This window comes from Grammomys surdaster, unplaced genomic scaffold, assembly GCF_004785775.1.
Source record: "Grammomys surdaster isolate TR1022 unplaced genomic scaffold, NIH_TR_1.0 229, whole genome shotgun sequence".
NCBI classification, from domain to species: Eukaryota; Metazoa; Chordata; class Mammalia; order Rodentia; family Muridae; genus Grammomys; species Grammomys surdaster.
In genome coordinates, this window is record NW_021604674.1 from 4,338,731 (window position 1) to 4,352,808 (window position 14,078).

Here is a 14,078-nt window from a genome sequence, read left to right on the forward strand (position 1 = left end):
CACACACACACACACACACACACACACACACACACACACACACCCCTTTTGCAGGATATCTAAGCTGGTTCCATTTCCTAGCTATTCTGAATAGTTAAGCCATAGACATTAAGAAACCCAACATTTTATTTTATGGGTAAAAGCTTATAAACAAGTGTGATTAAACAATTGGGTACACCTGTGGAGTTATCTTTCAGGCAGGCTTCAGGACATACTGGGTCTGACTCTCCAACTTGACCTAGCTGTATGTTCAATATAGGCTCAATATCAGCACAACTGTGGGAAAGATAATTGTCAATATGATTATGTGACCCCCTAACTACTAACACTCTCTTTTTTTAAGCTTCAAGAATTCAGAAAGAGGTCATCTCAGTACATCATTCTTCTTACTCCTCCTCTGTGCTACTTTTTTTCTTTTAGAAATATTTTTGCTTAATTATATTGTATCTTATTTCATTTTACTGTTTTTGATACATGGTTTTTCTGTGTAGCCTTGGCTGTCCTGAGACTAGCTTTGTATGCTGTTATCAACCTCACAGAGATTATCTAGTCTCTGCATTTGAAGTGCTTGGATTAAGGCATGCATCACCACCTCCTGGCACTTTATTATATTTTAAGGTTATTTTATTTATTTGCTTTTGTGTGTTTCTGTGTATGTGTGTGTCATTCATGTATGTATATTATGTATGCATGCATGTGGAGTCCAGAGGACAAGCTTCTTTAGGAGCTCTCTACCTTGTTTCTGGGACAAGAAACAGAAACTCTCTGAGTCTGTCTCTGGCCTGCAGCTAACATACTGGGGAGACCCTGAGGATCTGCTTGTCTCTGCCTCCCCAACTCTGGAATTACAAGGATTTTTTGCTTCTTATAGTTCCATTTTTTGCTTCTTCCCTTGGGATAGCTAAGCACTGCTGTACACCAAGCAGGCAAGGATGAAGTGGGGCTGAATTTTTTGGTCCGTGCCTTCTCTTGGGGTATCTGGATCACAGTGCACACTAGGCAGAAAGGATAAAGCAAATTCTGGAGAGGGTGGGTCAGCAGGATTCTGGTCTAGCAGTGTGTGTGGGGAGGAGAAGGTACCATGAGATGCTGAGAAGCAGCTATATATTTTTGTTTTAGGGTGAAATGTTCTGTAGACATCTGTTAAAATCCACTTGGTTCATTATTTCTGTTAGCTTCATTGTGTTATCTCTGTTTAGTTTCTGTTTCCATGATCTGTCCATTGGTGAGGGTAGGGTGTTGAAGTCTTCCATTATTATTGTATGAGGACCAATGTGTGTTTAGAAATGTTTCTTTTACAAATGTGCGTGCCCATGAATTTGGGGCATATTTGTTCAGAATTGAGAGTTCAACTTGGTGGATTTTTCCTTTGATGAATTTGAAGTGTCCATTCCTATTTTGCTTGATAACTTTTGGTTGAAAGTCTATTTTATTGGATAGTAGAATGGCAACTCCCACTTGTTTCTTAGGACCATTTACTTGGAAGACTTTTCCCCAGCCTTTTACTCTGAGGTAATATCTGTCTTTGTCTTTGAGGTGTGTTTCTTTTATGCAGCAAAATCCTAGATCCTGCTTGTGTATCCAAGTCTGTTAGCTTATGTCTTTTTATTGAGGAATTGAGTTCTATGATATTGAGAGATATTAAAGATACATAGTTCCTATTATATTTGTTGTTGTAGATGGCATTATGTGTATGTGATTCTCTCTTTTTGGTTTTGTTGTGAGATGATTAATTTTTTGTTTTTTCTTTGGTGTAGTTTCTCTCCTTGTGTTGGAGTTTTCCTTCTAGTTTCCTATGTAGGGCTGGATTAGTAGATAGATATTTTTAAATTTTGATTTTGTCATGGAGTATTTTGATTTCTCCATCTATGATTATTGAGAGTTTTGAAGGGTACAGTATCCTGGGCTGGCATTTGTGTTCCCTTAGGGTCTGTATGACCTCTGTCAAGGCTCTTCTGGCTTTCAGGGTTTCTGTTGAGAAGTCTGGTTTAATTCTGATAGGTCTACCTTTATATGTTATTTGTCCCTTTTCTCTTACAGCTTTTAATCTTCTTTCTTTGTTCTGTGCATTTAGTGTTTTGATTACTATGTGATGAGAGGATTTTATTTTCTGGTCCAATCTATTTGATGTTCTATAGGCTTCTTGACCATTTCTGGCCATCTCTTTCTTCTCCGATTTTGTTGAAGATGTTTTTTGGTTCTTTGAACTGGGAATCTTCATTCTCTTCTATTACTATTATTCCTAGGTTTGGTCTTCTTATTGCATTCTGGATTTCCTGGCTGTTTTGGTTTAGGAGGTTTTTTTTGTTTTGTTTTGTATTTTCTTGGATTGTTTTGTCCATATCTTCAAGGTATGCTCTATGCCCAAGATTCTTTCTTCAATCTTGTGTATTCTGTTGTTGATGCTTGCATCTGTAGCTCCTGATCTCATTCCTAGGTTTTCCATTTACAGGATTGCCTCCATTTGAGTTTTCTTTATTGTTTCTACTTCCATTTTTAGGCCTTGGGTGACTTTGTTCAAGTCTTTCACCTGTTTGATTGTGTTTGTTTGTTTCCTTTTCAAGTGCTTCTACCTGTTCTATTGTTTTCCTGTATTCCTTTCAGTGAGTTATTTATATCCTCCTTAATGGACTCTGTTATCTTTATGAGATAGTATTTTAGATCAGCATTCTGGTTTTCTGGTGTGTTGGGTTATCTGGGGCTTGCTGTGGTGGGAGAATTGGGTTCTGATGGTGCCAGAGTATATTGGCTTCTGTTGCTTATGGTCTTGTGCTTGCCTCTCACCATATGGTTATCTTTAGTGTTAATTGATCTGGGTCTCTCTGTCTGGAGCCTGCCTCCTTTGTCCCTGAGTTGCTGCTTGTCTCCTGGGAGACCTCTGGTGTGGCAGATCTCCTTGAAGGCCTTTAGACTGTGGGATCTTCAGAGGGACAGACTAGCTGGTGATCTTCCCTGATACCCTGGGTGCAGCAGATCTCCTGGGCTGCCTTCAAACTGTGCCTTCTTCAGGGGTGCAGACAAGCTGATGATCCACCCCAGTAGAAAAGAAGGTGGAGTTTGAGCAGTGGTTTTTTTTTTTTTTTTCTTGAGATGGTATTTTACTATGCTACCCGGGTTATTCTCAAACTCAAAGGCTCTGGTGATTCCCTTACATAGGCCTCTTTAGTAACTGGATTACAAATGTTAGTGACTACCTTCAGCTTAATAAATATATTTTCAAAAATTGTTTAAGGTCTGCAATGCTCTGCCTGCCTTCATCGATTATCTCCCAGGGAGTCATAACAAAGTAATTAAAAATATTACTGAAATAAAAAGTTATATTTTGGGGCGAGTGAAAGAACACCAAGAAACACTGGACATGGACAATCCTCGGGACTTCATTGACTGTTTCCTGATCAAAATGGAACAGGTAAAGTGTTATTTGTTGGCTTATGTTTCATCAATTATTTCTATTCTTATTGGGCAAAATTTAACTTTTCAGGCAAGAACCACTTGGTAAGCACTTTAGGTTCCTATTGTGGGCATGAACTGGACTTGCTTCACTTAAGATTTAAAATGGAATTGTTAAGCAATCAGAATTATTTAATAAGGTATATGAGGACAGGAAAAATACACTTTGGGTGAGTTAGTTAAAAGTGGACTTGATCACACAGGAGAACAACAGACCTGTGGTTAATGTAGCCGGTGATTTGAGCTTGTTACTAATTACTAATCTTTGTGACTAATGAGACTTGGGCTTGTTACTAATCTTTGAGTATTTGGAGTGAGATAGCATGAGTGAGGATTTAAGATAGGCACAGTGAAGTGATGAGAGGCTAAGATGTGTGTGGTAACATGCAGGAGGGTAAGAACCTTAGCTAAGTGTAACCAGAAATGATTCTGGATATACAATCAGCTAAAAATGTCTTTGAGGTGCTCTGAAAATGTAGGTATTGGCATGATGAAATTCCACTTATTCAGGTGTTTCTTTAAAACAAAACAAGAGTGCAATGCTCTTGCTACCAGGAGGAATCACTGAGTTCAGAAGAGTGAAATCTGAATTCAAGAAACAGCTACAAGGCTTCTTTGGAGTGTCTTAATGATAGTCTGCATTATAAAAAGATAGATTCTGAAATAATGTCATTAATCCTGGCTTATTCTCAGCCATCTTGAAAATTTTAAATTATTCATGTGTTTTGTGTTTGTGGGTGTTTTGTGCACCAAAAGAGGCATCAGATACCATGGGACTACAGTTATAGATGGTTGTGAGCCACCATTGAACTCAGGACCAGCCAGTGCTCTTAACTACTGAGCCACCTCTCCAGCCCCACCATCTTGATCTTTAATCTCTCATATTTTAAAAGTCTACAATTTTGTTCATAGGTACCTTGGCTATTTGCAGTGGATAATGTTGGAGATAATAGGAGAGCAGGCATCTCTGTCACTTATTAATTTCAATTTGGTTTTGGATGTATAATGAGTGAAATGGCTGACTCATGTTCATTTCATTTTTACTCTTTTGAGGAACTGTCTTTCTGTTTGCCAAGATGACTGTAATAATTTGTATTAGAATAGGAATGTGCAATGTTTCCTTTGTCTGCTCCCTCACGTGCACTTTCCAATGTTAAAATAGTCTCCGCAGTAATTATCACTGTTAGGGGTCCTTGCATAACTGTATAAAGCAACCATTAGCCCCATGGTTTAGAGAGCCACATATATGTTTAATCCCCTCTAGCCTAGAGTCATTGATTTAAGAGTCAACTTACTGGGAACCTTTGAGATAGTGTTTCACTTATGGCCTTTCACTCAGAAAATTCTGTATGCCGGGGCTTTTAAAGAATTTTATGATAGCATCTTTGGATTGTAATTATTGGACCAATGAAGTTTTAACCTTTACTTTTAATTTTGTGCATGAATATAAGTAAATTCTTAGTTTACAAGTGTGCTAATCTCTAAACTCATTCTTACATCAACATATAAAATCAATATACATTTATATACATGAATACATAAAGCATATATATACATATAAATAAATATATCAATTTTTATATGTTTATTGATTTATATATATTGATGTATCAGTAGGTAGAAGAGAGTCAGGAGTCTCTTATTCAACTTTGTACGCACTCCAAAACCTTCAAGCTCTTTCTGGGTACAGTGGTACATGCCTGCCATTTTCCATGTTTACACTTAACATGAGTATTCATATTGATGTTAAAAATTTATTATTATTATTATTGTTATTATTATTACTATTATTATTATTATACAATTATGCATAGGTGTTGTGTTTGTTTGTCAGTGACCCAGAGATGTCAGATACTTTGGTGCTAGGATTACATATGGCTGTGAGCTTCCAGATATGGATACTGGGAATAGAACTTGGGCCCCATGGAAGAGCAACAAGTGTTTTTAATGGCTTATTTCTCCAGCCTTCATACAGCTGTTAAACTACTTATGCTCCAGGTGAGGTATACCATCTCCATTGCCATTTGTGTTTTAAGAAAGAAAGAATGAGGGCTGGAGAGATGGCTCGGAAGATAAGAGCACTGGCTGCTCTTCCAGAGGCCCTGAGTTCAATTCCCAGCAACCACATGGTAGGTCATAACCATCTCTAATGAGATCTTGTGCCCTCTTCTGGCTCGCGGGCATAAATGCAGACAGAATGCTGTATACATAATAAATAAATCTTTAAAAAAAAGAAGGAATGAAAATTTTGTATCAGTGGATTCTTTTTGTCATGTTACTGGTGTGGCATGCTCTGAGAAATTTAATTTTGATGCAAGGAAGAAATAAGGGTATAGAAATGAAGATCAAGCTAGTTAATTTACATTCTGTGCTATACTGTACATTTGCTGTAATATTTTATGCACTTCACATTCTAAATTTGCTTATTGTCAACCAACTTGTATTATTTGAAAACTGTTGAAATTAGTCACTCTCTATTATGTATAGTCACTCTCTAATAACAAAATAAAAACTTTCAGGAAAAACACAATCCCCATTCGGAGTTTACTATTGAAAGCTTGCTGGCCACTGTAACTGATGTGTTTGTAGCCGGGTCAGAAACCACGAGCACTACCCTGAGATATGGACTCTTGCTCCTACTGAAACACACAGAGGTCACAGGTACAACTCTGAGATTTGTGAGGCAAAGTCTGTCTTCTTCAGATAGCCTGAAAGAAGTTTTGTGTCACCAGATGTCATTTGTATATATATGATGAGATACAAATGAGACCAATTATTTTTCTTCTTTTTCGAGACCAATTTTGACAAAAGAGAAAAATGAGTAAGAGAAATAAAGTTACTGTGATTGTCAGTAAAACACCAGAGTTCTGAATTCAATGAAAAGATGCTCTGGGTAGTATCTGTGTCAGTGTGTGTGTGTGTGTCTGTGTGTGTAAATATGTATGTGAGTTTCAATATTTTGTGTGACGTGGTCATAGGAGTGTAATTTATCTCTATTGTAAAACTGCTTACAAGTAGTATAATAAGATAATAGAAATAGCTATTATTTGTGAACGTGAACAGAAACTACTGACACAACTTCTAGAACATTTAAAAGTGAATGCCTTTTGGAGCTATATGAGTAAATAACAGGAAACTAAGTTTTACATGTGCACAAACATACACATACAGACGTTTAGTATTTAGTTTAAAATCTTTATTATTTATTTTATGTATTTGGATGTTTTGCCTACACATATGTCTGTAGACCATGTGTATACCTGGTGTTCACAGAGACCAGAAGATGGCATCAATTCTGGTACTTGAGTTATAGACATTTGTGAGCCACATGTGGATGCTAGGAATTAAATCTGGACCCTTTGGAGGAACAACCAGTGATCTTAACCAAGGACATATCCTTCCAGCTCCATGACTCAATTTTAAAGTATCACTGTTATTTAGATGTGAAATTAATTCTTGTTATGTGTTTTTTTCCAGTAAGACAGTAATGATTAGAATTCACATGTATAAGAATTTCCATATTGAAATATTCCATCATCGCTGTGTTTAATACCGTGTACAATGATGTACCTGTTTGCACATGTCAATCTTAATGCCTAATTTGTCGGGGGGAATTCGTGTGTTTCTAAGTGTGTGTGAGGCCTGATACCTTTATAACATTTCATATAGACTTGAATTGTTATGACAAATGTACCATTTCTTAATTGTGTTCTATTAGCTAAAGTCCAGGAAGAGATTGATCATGTGATTGGCAGACACAGGAGTCCCTGCATGCAGGACAGAACCCACATGCCCTACACAGATGCAATGGTGCACGAGATCCAGAGATACATTAACCTCATCCCCAACAATGTTCCCCATGCAGCTACCTGTAATGTTAGATTCAGAAATTATGTAATTCCCAAGGTAAGCTTATTCCTCTGACCTTGTACTTCAGTTGTCTTGTAGTTTCTGAATTAAAAATATGATTCTAATCTTCCACCAACACAAAATGAGAAAAGCTGAAGTAACCTTTTACTATTATACAGTGACCATCTTTGTCTCCTTTCTCTGATTTTGGCTTTAAGTATATTTTATCTAATCATGGCTACTTCTGCTTTATTAGGGTTGAATCTCTTTCAGTTCGTATATGTCCCTATAAGTGAAATAAGTTAACAATATGACTATTTTGTTGTTATTGTTTTATTTTGAACACTGAGTCTCTTGTGTTTTTTTTAATTTGAAAATTTAAGCTATTTATAGTTAGGTAATCATTGACAAGTATTGCTTTCCAAGTGTCATTTCTGGTCTAATTATAGCTTCTTTATTTCTTCTTTCTCTTTTAAATGCTCTTCTGTGGCAATGTGATTTATTCTAAAACCTGTTTTGCTTCCTTGCTCATTTCTTGTGACTGTCTACTGTAGATTTTTGCCTTGTATAATAAGAAAACATATTTTGATTTCAACAAGCTATGTTGAAATGACAAGTAACATGCTGATAAAGTTTAAAAAGATATAAAGAAACAGTGACAACAAAAATGAAAAAGAAAACAGCCCAACAAAAACTCTGTGTCTGTACACCATTCTCTCCTACTTTTAAATCCCAGTCTGCGTCTCTCTGCTTTTCTGATGTGGTTCTCAGTCTTTTGAGCTCCCACGATTCCCCTATGTCTGCCTCCCAGTGCTAGGCTACAGGCATGCGCCACCATACACATGTACATTTTGAAAATTTATCCTTTCTTCTTTTCTTTTTCTTTCTTTTTAGTGCTGGGGATTGAACTCATGGCCTTGCACATGCCAGCCAGGTGTTATTGCACTGAGCTATGGCCCCACGATTTGATTTTGATGTTGTATTTTCTATTTTCTTATATTAACTATATTTTTACATACTTATACAGCTATTATTTTTACTCCTTTTTGTCATTCATAGTAAAGAGATGAATGGTTTGTTTTATTCTCTTACAATGTTAGAACCATTTCAACTATTCTGTGAGTTGTTGTTACTTGTGAGCTCCATACATTCTCATGTTTTTTTTTCTTTCTTATAAGCTGGCACCTCTTTTACTTTGTAGAACTCCTTTAAAATTTATTTAGGTCTGGTGGAAATATAGTTTCTTTCTTTCTTTGTTCCTTTTTTGTTTCTTTGTTTGTTTGTTTGTTTCTTTTTTTCTGGAGATTTTATTGATCCTTTAATTTTTTAGGGCTAACTTCAATGCCTAAAGTGTTCTTCCTGTATTTTTTCCATGAACGAGAATTTCTAAGACAATGTGGAAAAGCAGCCATGATAGCATCCTGTTTCTTTCATAGTTAAAGTTTAAAATTACATTTATTTTTATTGATTGATTGATGATTGATTGATTGAGGGAGGGTGGGTCAGAGGACCACTTGCAGGAGTCAGTTCTCTCCTGCTACCTTCTTGGTTCTGGGAATCAGACTCAGGTTTTCAGACTTGCATGCCTTTACCTGCTCAGCCACCATTGAACCTTTCCACTCATTGAACTTTTAAAAAAATTATTCATTTTAACATACCTCTCACTGCCCCTTCTTCTTGGTCACTTCCTACCACAATCCTTCCCCTATCCTTATCCCCTGTGTGTCCCCACACCCTGGCACATCAAGTCTCTGTGTGGCTAGGCACATCCTCTTCCACTGAGGCCCAAAAAAGTAGCCCAGTTAATAAGAACATATCTCATGTATGGGCAACAGCTTTTGGGATAAGCCTTGTTCCAGTTGTTCAGGACCCACATGAAGACCAAGCTGTATAGCTGCTATATATATGTGTGTGTGTGTAGGCTAGCCTGTGTATACGCTTTGGTTAGTGGTCCCTTCTCTGAGAGCCCCAATGGTCCAGGTTAGTTGACTCTGTTTTCCCGTAGAGTTCTTATCTCCATCTGGGCCCAAAATCCTTCTCCAATTCTTCCATAAGAGTTTCCAATCTCCTTCTGCTGTTTAGCTGTAGGTCTCTTCATCCTTCTGAGTCAGCTGCTGTGTGGAGCCTCTCAGAGGTCAGTCATACGAAGCTCCTGTCTGCAAACATAACCAAGCATCATTAACAGTGTCAGGGATTGGTACTTGCCCATGGGATGGATCTCAAGTTGGGCTGGTTATTGGTTGGCCATTTTCTCAGTCTCTGTTCTATTCCCTGTCCCTGCATTTCTTGTAAAGAGGCTAAATTTCGGGTCAAAAGTTTTATGGGTGGGTTCACATATTTTATCTGTTATTTTCAGGGCACGGACCTAGTAACATCATTGACTTCTGTGCTACATGATGACAAAGAATTTCCCAACCCAGAAGTATTTGACCCTGGGCATTTTCTGGATGAAAATGGGAACTTCAAGAAAAGTGACTACTTTATGCCTTTCTCAATAGGTGAATACAGTTTATTTCTGTTTTTACTTCAGGTACAAGGTAAACTTTTTGGGGACACTGTTGTCTTGGCTGACCCTGAACTTAATATTCTTGCCCTATCTGTCTGATTATTTGACATCATAGGCATGTGCCACAAGGCAAGATTCCACCAGATACAATTCTGAGATAAAACGGATTGCCTACCACATCCTCAGGGACAGGTGGTTTTGTTCTTTGTGCCTCCTCGGAGCAATTCTCCCATTGCTCATATGTGTCCCTTGATTACAACACATTCTGATTGTTCCTTCACATTACTTGGGCTTTGAGAATATCCAGCCTATTTTTTTTTTTGACTTGAGAAAACTAAAATATAGGCCATTTGACTTTTGCTTCTGCATATACCTCTATCTTTCCTAAGTGCTCCTGTTGGAAGTGAGCCTCATTTAGACTTTTCTCAGCTGCATGAGAAAAGTATCTCAATCCATTCTTAGACAGCTCTGGGAACCCAAGTGCTTTAGAGAATATAATAGAGACTAGGCTCTGAAGAGACTTACTTCTGAGTTAGGGAAGCTGGTAGTCAACAGGGCACTGTAATCCAATTGTATTAGTGCTGTGAGAGAGGCAAGCTTGGGTTCCTGGGGAGGTCAGGAGGGAGGTCACTCACCTCCTGTTCTTTCAAACTCACAGGACTATCCTGATAAGGCAGAAAAGTTGGCTGGCTCACAGGGAGCAAAGAAATAAGACAAGAATGGGAGGGAGGGAACTGTACCAAGGAACAAAGTACAGGAGCAGACATGTTCTGCTGTCAGAACTTGACAAGGATGGAGGTTGAGAAAGACCTTGGGCATGTGGAAAGACACTCAGCAGTGATCCCAGAGCCTCTGGAGTTTCTTTACTTATGATCCTCCACCTCAGATGTTCAGTCTCACTGCTCCACTCTGTGGAGTCACATTCATTTTTGGCATGTGCTTTTATGACTTTGATGTGGGTCTGCATTGTACATTCTCATGTATGACAGACTGAGCCCTTCCTTTTAGTGAACTCATATTTGGAAAGTGAGGCAGAAGATGACATAGCAAAATGTTCAAGTGGTCCATGTTGTTGGGGAAGCAGGGATAGAGAGGAAGCCTGGGAGTGTGTGTGTCAGCATCTCCTATCTGAAGAGATTTTGAAGAATCATAAAGAAATGTTACAGACTGTGGTCCTTGAGGAAAGTATCAGAGCAGCGTTTCTGAGACAATTGGTGAAGTGTGAAGCTTTATGACATTGGAAAATGGGAAAGGGAGCTATTAATTGAGCTGAGGAGGGTTAAACCTTGCATTTAGTATCAGACAGGAAAAAACATGTGAAGGTCCAGGAGAAGCCATTCCAATATTGTCTCTTGTGGGCAGATGCAGGAGATGTATTCAAAGTGAAGGAGTCATAGATATAGACAGGTAACTATGAAAAACTGAGTGTAAAAGTATTTTGTAGCTGTTTACTTTCCCATATGCACAAATAGAACATAGTATCTGAGTTGCTTTAATGCTTCTCCTTCAGCTACTAGAGCAGTGAAGACTGATGTCAAATTGAAAGATCAAAGGTAGTTGTATGAATTGTTAGTAAAGTTGTGCTATAGAACTTATAGTAAATATTTAATGAATGAAGGGTGCCTCCTAAACCAGATATTGAACAGACAACATTTGTGTCCATGGTTGTGTGCATCTCTGTTTAAAAATCCTTGTAGTCATTTAGTATTTGACTCATCCACCATTTAAGAATCAAGCTTAACTGTCTACCTTTATAACAGTTCAGAACCTACTTTAAGGAGAGAAACTTCTGTGTTGTTTTTGTTTTTCAGGAAAGCGAATGTGCGTGGGAGAGGCCCTGGCTCGCATGGAGCTGTTTTTGCTTCTGACCACCATTGTACAGAATTTTAACCTGAAATCTTTCGTTGATACAAAGGACATTGACACTACTCCAGTGGCCAATACGTTTGGTCGTGTACCACCTTCATACCAGCTGTACTTCATTCCTCGTTAAAGCAGAACACACGTGCTACTGCTATGCTGGTGTCTGTGACTTCTCAAGGGCACTTCCCATATCCTCTCCACTATTAGGGTTATCTCTCTCATTTCTCCTCTCACATCTCTTCATTCTCCCACAATCCAGTCATCATTCTTCTTTGTTTAAGAAGATTTTCCAGAGTTATCATGCAAATCCATCCTTTGCCCCATTTAGTCTATAACACTTATATTGACTGTGAACTGCACTAAGACATGTGCTGTGTTACTAGTACATTATGGGTATAATACAGAAGAGTTCAACTGAGAGCCATCTCTGCTTTGATTGATCCAAAATAAAAGGAGTTATTAACTGAAGAATCATTTTTCAGGCTTTTTTTCCCACATAATGCATATAAAGAGTGAAAAAAGTAAGGTTAGTATTATAATGCTTAATGAGATATCATCTTTCACCTGTTAGAATGGGGATTTGGAAATTAAAATGAAACTGAAAAAAATGAATTGGTAATAAGTAAGAATTGGAATTCTTTATTTTGTCAACTTTTTCAAAATCTGGGTAGTTGTAGTTGCTTAGGTTTATTTCTTGGCCTTCTATTCTAGTTCATTGGTCTACATGTCTGATTTTGTGACAGCATTATATGGTTTTTGTTACTATGGCTCAAGAGTGTAATTTGAAATAAAATATTTTGATAACTCCAGGATCAATCATTTTATTTAGTATTGCTTTGTGGTTTCTGTTTTTCTTTGTGCTTTCATATGATTTTTAGGATTTTTTTCTATTTCTGTCAAAATGCACATTAAAATTCTGATGAAGATTGTATTCATAGATCATTTTCACTAATGTAGGCCTTTTCCTGACATCAATTCTGTTGAGCTATGAGTACAGGAGATCTTTCCATCTTTATATGTTTTATTAGTCAGGGTTCTTTAGAGTCACAGAACTTATAGAATGCCTCTATATACTAAGGGAAATTATTAGAATGAATTATAACTAAGCCAACTAAACCAACAATGGACAGCAATGGATGGGAAGTCCAAAAATCTAGTAGTTGCTTGGTCCCATGGGGCTAGGCATTTCAGCTGGTCTTCTGTGTAAGCTGGAATCCTGAAGAAGTAGGTGCCAACAGATATGGTGGCAAATAAGTGCAAGCAGACAAAGAAGAATAAACACTCCCTTTCCATATTGTCCTTATGTAGGCCTCCAGCAGAGATATGGCCCAGATTAATGGTGTGTTCCACCCTGCCTGAATTTGGAACTTGCTCTGTCCCAGCCTGGTCTTGAGAGTTCTGCTTGGCTTTGTCTCCTAGGATTGAACACATGTACTACCTTGCCTAGGCCTGAACTTTTTATGGCCACTATTGAGTCGAGATCTGGATCACAAATGTGCCCTCCGTTTCTGGATTGTAATTTCATTCCAGATGTAGTCAAGTTGACAACAAAAATAGCCATCACACATGTCTTATTTAATTTCTTTCCTATTTTTTATTTTCTCATTTTTATTGTAAACAGTATGTAGTAGGAAAATTTCCCCGAAAGTTGGGAGAAGCTAAGGTGGGAGGAGTAAGGAGAGGAAGAGGAGAGGAAGAGGAGAATGAAGAGGAGGAGCTAAGGAGGAGAGATGTAGGAGGCATGGATGACAATGCATGTATTGACAGCAGTCCTGGGTAACAAGTTATATCAAGGTTAGATATTGGGACACACCTCTAACTATGTGAGCATCTTGTTAATTGAGCATTATCAAACTTATAAAGCCTTTGGATAATCTAAGCATTAGAGTCTCATTTCTACCGGGTACTACGTGGATGGCTGGATGGTCTGGACTCAGCCCAGCCTTGTGGAGACAGTGTGGAAGATTGGCAGAGCCATCTCCCATACTGGCATCTAGTAGGTGCCTGGGCCCATGTCTCTGGCTGCCTGAGACGGTGGCCTGAGCTGAGCTGTGGTGAGAATACATCACCGCCACTCGTGGCCTCAGGCCTAGGATAGTCGGGAATATAAACTACAAGCCAGATTGGGTGCCGCCATTTTAAATATTACCAGCAACAACAATAGATCCTTAAAATTCTCAGATCTTTAATTTTGAAACTCAAGAAACGAAAGTATTCATTTGGGAAAATAAGAAGCCATTAATGCATTTTAAATCTAATAGTAAATAACAAAGATAATAGATTTTGTGTTTCATTTAATGCCTGATAGCTATATGACTTTAAAGTTGCTAGATATCAAAGGCTGCATATTGCAGTATTTATCATATCTATCTATCTATCTATCTATCTATCTATCTATCTATCTATCTAT

General features: G+C 37.9%; 1 protein-coding gene across 1 annotated transcript in view; it reads left to right on the forward strand.

Annotated features, from left to right (window-relative positions):
- The window catches only part of LOC114626176 (cytochrome P450 2C55-like), a 21,706-nt gene extending 9,908 nt beyond the window's left edge, over positions 1-11,798 (forward strand). The window contains exons 4-8 of the mRNA XM_028773521.1: positions 3,233-3,409; positions 5,970-6,111; positions 7,169-7,356; positions 9,656-9,836; positions 11,617-11,798. Coding sequence (XP_028629354.1) covers positions 3,233-3,409; positions 5,970-6,111; positions 7,169-7,356; positions 9,656-9,836; positions 11,617-11,798 — 870 coding nt within the window. The remainder of the gene's footprint in view (positions 1-3,232; positions 3,410-5,969; positions 6,112-7,168; positions 7,357-9,655; positions 9,837-11,616) is intronic.
- The last annotated feature ends 2,280 nt before the right edge of the window (positions 11,799-14,078 follow it).